The sequence below is a fragment of the Falco punctatus genome (assembly GCF_963210335.1).
Source record: "Falco punctatus genome assembly, chromosome: 11".
Classification (NCBI taxonomy): Eukaryota; Metazoa; Chordata; class Aves; order Falconiformes; family Falconidae; genus Falco; species Falco punctatus.
Genome location: NC_137591.1, coordinates 19,763,010 through 19,775,253, shown reverse-complemented (window position 1 = coordinate 19,775,253; position 12,244 = coordinate 19,763,010). Strand labels below are relative to the sequence as shown.

The 12,244-nt window shown below is 38.7% G+C and overlaps 1 protein-coding gene across 6 annotated transcripts in view; it reads left to right on the top strand.

Moving 5' to 3' along the window:
- Positions 1–12,244, top strand: part of ABCA4 (ATP binding cassette subfamily A member 4) — an 87,433-nt gene that overhangs the window by 8,175 nt on the left and 67,014 nt on the right. For all 6 annotated transcript variants that reach the window (XM_080407045.1, XM_080407044.1, XM_080407040.1 and 3 more), the window contains 4 exons: positions 3,476–3,568; positions 7,384–7,477; positions 7,992–8,133; positions 9,983–10,122. In XM_080407045.1, the coding sequence (XP_080263171.1) occupies positions 3,503–3,568; positions 7,384–7,477; positions 7,992–8,133; positions 9,983–10,122 (442 nt within the window). In that variant the 5' untranslated portion in view covers positions 3,476–3,502. The remainder of the gene's footprint in view (positions 1–3,475; positions 3,569–7,383; positions 7,478–7,991; positions 8,134–9,982; positions 10,123–12,244) is intronic.

The following is a 12,244-nucleotide window of genomic DNA, read 5'->3' as shown; positions in this document are numbered from 1 at the left end:
AACAAAGCAGTCTGGGGATATATAAATGCATTCTTGTTCATCCTAAAATTAGAGGCAATTCTAAGGTGTGTCTGATGAGTAAAATAGAACCTTTTTTATATGTTGATTGCACATCATGTACTAATGCCATAACTAATGCCATATGGCATTAACAGTTTGGTTTAGGCCAAAAGGAAAAGTACTTTTAAATTCTGACTCATTTAGCAGAGTTTTAACCTTGGTAATCAGTCTAGTAGTTGCTTTCTTAAAGACAAATTCCTTTGGCACTTTGTGCATATTAATTAAGTTGACTGAGTTTCTCCTCTTTATAAGGAATGTCTCTCCCCATTACTATCAACAAATGTAACTAGCAAGGTTTAATGTAAAAAACCTTGAAAGTTAAATTGCAAGCACAATTGGGATAACCGTACTGCCCTGTTTTTCTCTCAAAGTCGTTTGTTTTGGCTTCTTTACTACTTATATTTTTAGTCTCAGAATAATAGCTGGATTTTCCAGAGCAAATTCTAACAGCCATTTTATCTGGCAATCCTATTCCCATTTATGGTCTTGCACTACAAATTTTCTCAGTAATAGTAGTGAAAGTTACAGGATGGTGCAGGTATGTCATACATAGTGAGAGATTTAGGAACATGAGCTAAGACTCTCTATACTGTTAGGGAATCTCTCATTAAGATACTCTTAATGATGGGTTGCTCAGTAGAGAGCCAGGAAGAAGAGGAGAAGCCAGGCCATTGGTAGACTACAGATTTTATGGCCTTGACATGAAGGCTTGAATTTCCTTTCACAGCTGTTGCAGAAAGATTGCAGTGTCTGTCTGGGGTTTGGAGGAAGGTGAGAGGAGCTGGAACAAAACTGGCTTTCCCTCATTTGTTCAGCTGCAGGATTCATTCTTCAGAACAGCAGCAGGAGAGCCCTGGGTCATGCAAGAGTGTCAGAAAGCCATCTGACTGCCTGTACGTGGCAACTCTGAAGAGAGCACTGCTGTAAACTCCTGAGAAGCAGCAGGCAGGCCACACTAATGGCAGCTGCAAGTTGGTGACTGATGGGAGCTGCCTGCAACCAAATATAGGGCAGCTTCCCATGTGAGAATGTTCTTACGTGTCATCACCCTATTTACATGCAGAACCTGCTGCCACTAGCGAAACTGCAGAAGTATTGTCTTTTCTTGATGATGCTCAGCCAATTTTATTGCTACGCTCTAAACCCTTCCAACAGCTAATTGCTCAGAAGTGCCCTGGATTGGGTAAATGTCTGAATAAGCACTGGATGTGTTTCTTATCATTTACTTAGTGAAGGAGAAAAAAAATTGAATGTTAGTGTCTAAATTTAGCCTTTTCTGTCTCCTGAATACACTCAGCAATCAAATAATTGATCTAGATTGGTTTTGTAGTGTAAGCTCTAAGAAAAAGAAATGTCTGTGTCCTGACACTTAAGCTTGCAAAATTGGCCTCTGTTACTAAATGGTTGGCTGCCTTTGTGCACAAATAGTGTGGCAAACTCTGCAAGGACAGCATTTAGCCAATTTGATACAGAATTTCGTATTCTTCTCTATTCAATTCTTTAGTCTCAATGTCAAGACTTCAATAATGTTCCCTCTCATAATGGATTGAAACAGTCTTCACATCCCATCAGTGTGAAGCTAAATGTCCCAAATCAAAACTGATCCTGTTCTGCATGTCATGATGCATGTTTAGGATCCCAGTATTGTCTATACTATTAAGACTGTTTTTCAACTTACAGTGTTAGGCAGTTACCAAAGCTGTGGGTTGATTTTGTTCCCTTTAGCTTTTATCCACTCAAAGTGGGAGGCTGTCACACCCCAAAAGCGTATCTCTTCAAACCATCAAGCATTAATGCATTTACTCTTTACAGCATTAGTAGCTTTTTATAGCTAGTCTCACTTCTTGTGGTGCTTTGCAACTTAGGCAGTTAGAGTTGATGGAGTGACCTTGATAACTGCATCAAACCATTGACCTACAAAATATAGAAAATGCTCCAGGTTTTGGCATCATTGGTTTTGCATGGATGATCTTTCTGCAGAACTGTTGTTTTGTTATTTCACCCCCAATAAGTAGCACAGCCAATTCTAGCCAAGTTTGTCCTTAAGTGTCCTGCTCTAATCTCTTCCATGCCCAGTATGTCAGAAGAGAGCTGCTCATTCTTTAGGATCCCTTTCCAGCATGGTTGGTTAGGGCTGGTGACAGCCCTTCCCCAGGGCTGGCCACCTCCTCCCTGGTTGAGGTCTGAATTCCTTTTCAGTTCATAAAATGTGGACCTGAGATGATTTTCTGAAACAGTCAACTATTGTGGATTTTTGTCTAATGATTGTAACTAATGCTTTGTTGACACATTAGGCCAAAGTACTGGGATGTGTTTTCCAAACTTTGTCCTTTAAAATCAGACAAAATCTCCTCCATTTATTAGATTTTCCAGAAACAAATTTCTAGAAGAATAGTGGCAAGAGAAACTCGACAAATAATCTAATCCATGGGCAGTTTTGCCTGTGTGAGTCTTGACAGAGGTTTCAGTAGTCTCCAGCAATGGAGGCCCCACAGCCCTCCAATGCAATCAGTTCTACTACTTCACCATTCTTATAATTAGAAAATGCTTTCCAATATCTAACTTCCATTTCCTTTTCCACAACTTTCCCAGTTACTGCTGCTCATGAAGAAACCACTCTTCAGTCATTTAAATCCCATAAGGCATCTATAAAGTAGGAAGTTGATATAGGTAGCAAATTCAAATTGTTTGGTTTTTAATAGGTCCCTTTATTTGGTATTTAGATTTATATGTCAAATTATCTTTTTCCTTTTGAAGGCAAAAATTCATGGTGATAAAAATGAGTCATGAATCTAGAAAACAGAGCATATAGTGGTTTAAATTCTGTTGTATCACTACTAAAATACAGTGGGAGTTGCTGAATTAAACAGCGCAAAAATATGAGATCCTGTATTTTTTAATAAATGGCAACAAAATGTATTTGCCTTTAGAAAATCCATTCCAGGCTGTGTTAATCAATATACATTTCTAGTGTCTGAATGGAAAACATAATTCTGTCTTTATCATAATAACTAATGTACAGTTGTAAATCCATCTTTTTCTTGGAAGAAATATTGTGAAAGCACAGATTTAATCTGATAAGTGATGCAACAGTTAACTGCTTTCATTACTTGCAAGTCCAAGTTAATAGCTGGATTCAATGTTAATGACTATTTTTTCATTTGAAAGAGACGCTTTTCCTTTCTATTGCTTTTTGGCACTGATAAATGTGTCACAGGAAATGGCCTCCAAACAAAGGAAACCCACAATTTTTCATGTATGATAGTGTATTAAGTGCAAAATTAAATGGTGCAGACAATTAAAGGAACCAATCTCTATGATAACATAATCTTAAAATAAGAACAGAAAGCTGTTATTTTGCTTTGAGGTCTGTTTCAGCTGTCAGCTGAGAAATGGCAATGCATCCTTTGCACAGGTTAACCAGAAGTGTTGATGCAGAAGAATGAGCTTCTTCAGGCAGGTCAGACTTCTACTCTGGAAGAACTGGATCCTCCGGAAAAGACAAAAGGTAAAGTGGTAGTCTTTGGATTTCAGCTTTGGACTGTACACTCATGGGATGAAGTGACTGTGATTTTTTACGTGCTTATAAATGTATCAAATTCCCCAAAGAATCAAATGTGGTCTTTGTATGGGCCTATTCAGATCTTGTCTGGTGCTGTTTGCAAAGCTGCTCTTTACAGACCAAACACAGAATACCTGTATTGGGGTTTTCTTTAACAAGTAGTATGGTGTACCAGGAGAAGAGTTGAGTAGTAATATTTTTGTATTTTCACATTAAAAGATCTAATTTAGAAAGCATTATGGGCACCATTCAGCTCAGAGAGGTTTGATTCCTAATTTTAGATTTGTTCCTCACAACCAGCTGCTTTTAGATGTAAATCCAGTTAAGGCCCTAAAATTCACACAGATTTTATCTTTTTTAATATGGCTGAATGACATAAGTAAAGTGAAAATCAGGTAAGTATTTTAAATCCTTTCAAATCCTCTTAGATGGTACAATATTTTGTCTTAGAGCAAATTTATCTATTACTTTCCACCATATTTCATCATTGTTCTATTTTCTTTTTTTCTTGTTTTTTTTTCTTTAGTCCAAATTCTTAGAGTGAAACAAAACCTCAGCCTAGGGTCTTGGTCATCTGATGTACTACAATTACTGCTGTCCAGCAAAGGAAGTCCCTTTGAGGTCCTATACAGATAGACTATCTGTTTCAAACTAAAAATAATTTAAAACTACATTAGGGCATCTGTGAGGCTGTAACAGTCATGCAAACAATTTTGCCATAATAACAGAGATCGATAGGGTCAAACTGAACCATGGGATGAGCTGAAATGCTGATCTATGCTGACCTGATTTTAGTCATTAAGAATGACTCACATGCAGAAATTTCCAGGATCAAAGGTTTATCTGATTTTCTTCATAGACAAATTGAATGTGCTTTATTTCATAGCTTCTCAGCAGACTTTCTCCCACAGTCTATGTTGCCCTCAAGAGCTGATGCATATTACATTGCCAGCTCATAATTTAATACAGCATAAAAGTCACCAATCAATACTTGAGCTAAATTACACCAAATATAAGGACCCTTTTTTGAAGCTGGACTTAGTTGCTGCTTATCAAGGAGCTGTAGTAGTTTGGTTTTCAAGTCAGGAAAAAAAGCACCAAACAAACAGAAAATCCACGTCTTTCTGATCTTCAGATGTGCATACTGAGAGAATTGGAACCTGCAGGGTTTTAATTTTTAGCAAATGGATCTTTATCTAATTCTTCAGAATGTTCAGTGCATGAAATACTGTTTTGTTTGGGTTAATCTGCTCAGATATGTGACCCAAAGTGCCTGCTTGGGTTTCAGGAATTATTTTTTCTTGGTTTTTTCCTATATAATTTTAAAAAATGCTAATTTGGTATTTCCTGGTGTTGCCAGAGATCCCTGTCTGTGATGATCATTCCTAGCTTATAAACACAGTGATTTAATCCACAACAGAGAAATATTTTCTCCTCTCTGAAAAGTAAAACATTTTACAACAGAGTCAGTAAAAATAATTTCCTTTTCCAAGTATATAAACCTACCTGGTTATTTGTCCTCACAGAGAAACAAGCTAGCCAAAACAGAAATCCATGTCAAAAGTAGCAATGAAATGCGTTTTGTGAAAATCAGCCTGGTTTTTGTTAACCATCGTGCAGTACCATAAATGGAGGAATAGCCCATCTTCTACTCCAGTTCATCCTTTAGCCTAATGTAATTCACAAGAGGAAGGACTTAATTACAGAGTTAACAGTTGATGCACAGTCAATTTATGCTTGTCATATTTATATGGTCTTATCACTGTGCTTGATCCATTACAGCTCCATCTGAGTGTTACATTTCTCTGTGCATGTTGCTGGGATTTCTGGTTGTCTATCTTGTGGTTCTGGAGGCTTGTGGGTGGCTCTCTGATCCTTCTAGTGAGTCCTGAGACACCCGTGTGTCCTCAGGAAAAGGATCACAGGAAAGAATCATAGGGCTAACTGCACTTGGTCTGTCCTTGTCGCACAACACGTTGTGTACCAGCTTGAAAGAAAGCTTCCCTTGCACTTCAGTCTTCAATCCCTTCCAAACCAGTTAGCTCAGACAGAAAAGAATTACTGAATTCAAGTCATGAGGATTTTGTATTTCCTGGGAATGAAGTAAGAATTGACATCTGAGCAATAACCCAGATAAATTCTGCAGCAAAGACAACAATCAAGGAGTTTCCCAGTTCTTACCCCTCTGAGTTTATGGGCATGCAGTGCTTGTCCCAAATGTCTTATCAAATGGATGGTGACGGGTGTTAAACAGACCTTGCGGACCCCTGCTGAGAAGGGTCCGTAACACTATTCTGAGCTGTGCAAAACAGCTGTCAAGCAAAAGAGCTGTACAGTGGCAGGTTTCCTTTTCTAATAATTGTGTCATCTGCCCTTTGCTGCTGGTAAGATTTGTCTGGATTTAAAAATATTCAGCCATGCACAACTTCCAAGGTGGTCAGGTATTTTTGGTTTTGTTGTTCTATTTTAAAAAAGAAAAAGCCTGAAGAGAGAAAGTGTGAAATAGGAGATGGTTGCCTGGTGTAAATCTTTCTACCCTTTTGCTGTAAGCATAATCTGTGCTTAATTAAAGCTATTAGAGAAAGTTATATTGGGAAAAAAAAGGGCAGGTCCAAAAACCTGTTTTTAATTATCCTGTGGAGTATCTTTTGCCCTGCACGGCTCAGTTTGGAAAGGAAAAAAAAAGCATTCATATGTGACCGACCCATCTTGTCTCTGGCTCTCCTGCTGTATGCATTATTGTTACATATTTGATGCCTGGTCAGGGAGGCAGGAGCAAAGGAAAGGAGGCACAGAGGGCTTTCCTGTGCATGTGCTACAAAAACTGGGTTCTGGAGAGAGTTTGTCCTGGCTCTTGCACGGAGAAGAAAAAAAGTGCCACGTGGCTGAACACAAAAATCCCATAGCTAGTCCTCAGAGCTCAAAGCCTGTGCCACAGGATCAAAGGGTTGTAGTTTCAAACCTCTGCCAAAACACACAGAGGCAGTAAAACAAACTGAAACACAGGAGTGGAGGAAACAGACTGAAAACCAGGCAGGATGTTGCTCTGTGGTAAAGCAGTGCCCTTGATTTTCTGTCATAACTGGGAGCTGGTGACTGTTCTAAGCATGTTGAAAGATTTGGGCAATAAAGTGGCCTTTGAAAGGGTCTTCTATGTTATTGAGTAAGGTGTTTGATCTTAATGTATGCATTTCTACCTGTATTAGAAAATTAGTAATGTTCAAATGAATGATGACAAGAAGAAGCAAAAGTAAAGATCAAAGAATGTAAGCTTATGCTAAAGTCTTTTATCTTTGGATAAGCACAGTGCACAGGCAGCCTACTAATGAGCTAAGCATTGAAAAAGTGTGGGTAGGAAAAAAAAACCAACCCGCACACTTTTTCTCTCTTGCGTCTAATCCTTTTTTCCTATATTGTTATAGAGTCATGCACTTTGTGTAAAAACTATTTAGTCTTATATCTGGTTTTCTGGCAGTTTAGTACTATCTGATGCCTCTTTTTACCTCAGTCAGGATGCTTAGGAGTTTCTTCAGAAGAGGTGAAGCCACTGACTTAATGGTGATGCTTCATGGGGCTCTGATGAAATCCTTGCTATTTCTGAGTGTCCTTTCCAAATGGTGAAACAAGCGAGGGATAACCACAGCCAAGTTGCACCGGACATTGCTGCTGTGAGAAGGGTCCTTATCCCTCTAAGCACTTAGTGACTCTGTACATGATTAATCTGTAAAATTTATTTTTAATTAATTTTTTTTTCCTTCCAGCTTCGTTTTCTGGTGGAGCTTGTATGGCCTCTGTCATTATTTCTTGCTCTTGTCTGGCTGAGGAAAGCTAATCCACTGTATCGCCAACATGAATGTAAGAACATTAAAGATGTTTTAATGCTCTGACTTGTGCTAGGTTACATAGGTAACAGCTAAAAGTTCTCAGAGACACTGGGACCTGTTTGCTGAGTATTATTCTCCAGTGGCAAAAGAACAGACTTTGCCTCAAGTAGTTTAGTTATTTATAGCCATATATTGTAAGAATTACCAGTGAGGAGAAAAAAAATATCTCTGGTTTTCCTGTGAGATGCTTTGTGGTTGGACTTACATGGGATCTCAAGATTCTATCAGGTTGTAGATTTCTGTAATTCTGTTACTGAGAAAGTACTGCCTCACTACCTCTTAATAAAAGCTCAGAATTTATTTCAGTTGAAAATAACCATATTGCTTATATTGTTTTGGGGATTTTTTGCTTAGTGAATGAGAAACCTGTATGATATCCATCACATTCCTTCTGTCATGAGCCAGCCCATCATGCTATTTAGATTCATGCAGGCTCTGTTAGAAAAGTCACCTGATCGTTTATATTTTGTGCTTCTGTACTCTAGGTCACTTCCCAAACAAGGCAATGCCATCTGCAGGAACACTGCCTTGGTTACATGGCATCTTCTGTAACATGAACAACCCCTGTTTCCGCAGCCCAACCCATGGAGAGGGTCCAGGTGTTGTGTCCAACTACAACAATTCCATGTAAGCAGAGCTATATGTGTGAGACTGGGTTGCATTGTTAGGCAACTGCTGATAGCCTGCTCTTGGCACCTGTTAAGCATTCAGGGGCATGAACTGTGCAAGAAGAAAGGACGGAGTATCCTTAGCCTGCTTAGAAAGGTCCCTCGGTATACTGGGGGATGTTTTAAAGAATTGTTTTGTGGTGTGGATGAAAAGGGAAATGTAAGCATTTAAGAAGACACCAGGGTGCAAGTAATTGATTCCAACAATGGTCACCAAAGTTGAAACAGAGCTCATGATGGTAGGTTTGGGCCTTTTTGAGAAAGAGTTCAGTTGTACTAGTCTCTAAGGAACGTGTATTTACTTAATAAAATCCATCCTTTCTATTTTCTGCTGCTTAGTAAATGTCTCAGGACAAATCATTTTGATAAGAGTTTGAAACCCCTAAGCTTTCTTTTCTCATCACTTAAGTTGATGAAAGCACTGATGAAGTAGCAGCAAGGAAAATCTGCACTGCCACTTCTTATGTAGTACCTGTTTTGACTATATACCTGTGAGACTTTAATCAGCATTGTAACCTTCAGATACTAAGCTTATTAACAAAATAGGAAGATAGGAGGTTTCCAGACTGTTAGTGAAAAAAAAACCTGTGGGAGTGCTTTAATGCATTGATTGTTATAGCTGAGTCATGAAAGACTGCGTAGTGGTCAAAGACCCTTAAAATAAAAACCTGTTAAAATAGCTATAAAAAATGCACCAAATCTGCCTTTCCAAATAGTCCACTTTGGAGCATCCAATGGTTTAAATTCATAAGCTAACAATGTCCAGGCCATTAAAGCTCTAGTCAAGTGAAAGTCCATAGCTTCGAGTTAACTTACAATTTGACCTTTTGTTCCTAGTGAACAGGATTCAAAATAGTCAGCTGGACCTTTTTGTCAGGTACAGTCAATCACACTGTGAAGCTAGAGGGTTCTGTTTTCTTTATGTTCGGGCTTTTCTAGGTTGCTTATTTCAGAGCAAACTGTCCCTTTGTGAGTCAGAGTAAACTCAGTGCACTACAGAGGAAGCAAATACATTGTGTTTTCTGAAAGAATTTAGTCCTTCCTGTTTGCTCTTTCCTGTAAGCTAAAATAAGTCATGAAGACTGAGATATACCATTACATGCATGGAAAAACATACTTAAAGAAATGTAATGGCCTCCCCTACTGCTAATAAGAAATTTTTGTACTCGTTTATAAGCAGGACCTGATTGCATCTTTGCTTGAACTGCATGTTCTAATGCAGAACCAGTAGGTCAACAGCTGCCTGTGACAAGTTTGTCACTCATGCTTTCCTGCCTCTCCTAGAAGAAATGTTTTGAAGGGACCTAAACGCCACCCTTATATTGGAGGGGACTGAGCTGGGAGAGGGAGGAGAATTCTGTGTCTGATTCCATGTCACTTACCTGGCTGAGCAGGGCTGCATGTGCCCAGACTGTTCCATCCAACTGCTGGAGCTGAGCCTGGGCCAGAACCAAAGCAAATAACCATTACAGCTGTGAGATGAATGCTGTCTGGGGAAGGTCCTATCTCCCCAGCAAGATCAGCATGGCTAATGAAGGAAGTGTGTCAACCTTCTACAACACCAGTAGCCCTCTTAAACCGTCTGTGGACTTGCAAATCTAACTGGAGCCCACATCACCTGAAATTACTCTGTTGTCACCACAGAACTGAGCTTTGAGTTTCAAGACTGAAGACAGAGTAGTTTATTTTTTGCTTATCACTGTCACAAAGAAAGTCAGCTTCACTTTTTTTTTTTTTTTTTTTTTAATGTCAAAGGGTCTCAAGTCATTAGTCTTAAATTATTGGTCATTCACCATTTCTTCTTTCAGCCTTGCAAGGGTATATAAAGATGCTCAGGAGCTCTTACTGGAAGCCCCTGAGATCCGTGACCTTGGAAGAATCTGGGAAGAACTTGTCATTATGACTCAGTTTATGGAAACAATGAGAACTAATCCTGAAAGGATTGCAGGTAATTGCTTTGTCTATATCCTTTAGATTATTGAATTTTTCCTTCTGAGAGCTGACTAGTAGTTACCGTGCAGACTGACAACATTATAATGTATTTCACATGTAGCTGTTACTCTGCTTACCATTAGGGCGAGTTTAAAATCATCCAGTGTTGTAACTAACACCTTTCGTTTGAGAGAAAGGAGAGAGGTCATCAGCTCCATTCTGCAACCATCTTCCTTAAATAACAAATAACAGTAGAAAAAACCAAACCACACAACTATGAGTATATTGCCACCCAAAGTAAAACATGTGGTTGGAGATTTCATTAATTATGATTACAATACAGGCAGAAGCAGTAAGAAAGAATCACTGGGAGATGCAGAGGAATGGAAAGCTAGGAATACGCCTGAATATATACTAGGAGCATGACCTAGAAAAGAGCTCAGAGATACTTGTATTTCAAGCGTTACCTGAAACAGGTTTGGAACTGCAAGAAGGAAGCACTTTCTTCTTGTTTTGATGTGTTTAGAGAAAGAAGGTATGTTATGCTGCTTCTAGACAGGATTGCAAATTATATGACTCCATTAATTTTTACTGAAAACAATCTGCCAAACTCAAAACACAGTCCTGGGGGAAAATAGGAAATGGACTAACAACAATTTTTTATTTAATATTTGGTCTTTAAGTATAGAATTTGAAAAGGTACTCCTAAAACGAAAGAGGCTTAGAAAATGGACTGGCTTTGAGAATTGATGTGTCCCATTCTCAAGTCCTTTGCCATAGGAATAATATTCTTATTAAAAATCAAATAGTCACTCTCCCTGTGTTTTTAGTAAGATGTATATAAACCCTCTGATACATGTGCTCCATCAGAAGTTTCTAACTAGAAGTAAAAAAGGGACTATCTCATTGTAAATAGCTGTGAGACAATCAAAATGCCCCAGAATGCAAAGAAGAACTTGAAATATAATCTGAGCTGTGGTTTGTATACAACTATAGAAACCAAACCCGCCTATTTAGAGGTGAGGAAAAGCACAACATGCCATGGATTTGCAACATATTTCTAAGGGACCACACCCCACGGTTTAGGAAGTTGCTTTTGCATCCCTTATCAACTTTACTCAGCAGCTGGAAAATAGAGTACATTCCTCTCTACCCCTGTGAAATATAATACTAATTCTCTTTCAGAGTCTGTGGGGTTTTTTAATGTGTTTTACTTTAAACAAAAAATAATGTTTGGAATCATCTGTTTCATAAAACAAAGTAACAAAGTCAGTTCTGGAGCTAAACTAACAAAATATGAATTGGCACGTTTTTCCATACAGGAAAAGGTACTGCAGAATTGACTAAGTTCTCTGAGCATGTGGCTTACTAGTGTCGCCTGTAGGTAACAATCTTAACAGAATATTGTTATAGCTGCAAAGTTGAGTGATGAAAAGTTAACAAATGTCAGAATTAAGATTGCTCTTTCTCCTGATTCCTTAAAAACCGCTCTCCTTCTTGATTCCTTCCTTTTCCCGTTGCCTCCTTGCACTGACACAGTTGATGAGATGTGTTCCTGTACTGTGGGGGGTTTTTTTCCTCCACAATGCCTGAGCGCCAGGAAGAGCATCAGAGGGAACGAGGGACAGGCCCCTACTATTGTTTTCAGTGTTTACAGCTTGAATAAATACATGGAGGAGCCCCTGCAGCCCTAGGACAGCATATGCTTATTGCAGATGGAATTGTGGAAGTTAGTTGTCAAACTCTGATAAGGCTCTGCTTAACTCATAGAATGGAGACACTCAGGAGCAAATTTATGCATGTTTATGTGGAGATGTCTAAAGCTACATTCCCCATGTCAGCATGACACATGCTGCTTCTATCAGCTTCAACTGCCTGTCTTGAAAAGTGGAAGAACTAGTGCTTTTCAAGCATTCTTTACTGAAGTCTGTTGATGCTCTGTGATCTACTTTATTAAAGGCTGTAGTATTCAATGGACGTTAGTAACATTCACTTTCCAAGCTTTTACTTGGACCGTAATGAGGCAGAATTCACACTGACACTGTTAGACTTTAAGAGCAGCAGTATTTTGGATATTGTTATAGATGGAATTATGGAAACTTGGAGGCCTTTCACATGTGTTTAATTTAACAGTGGGT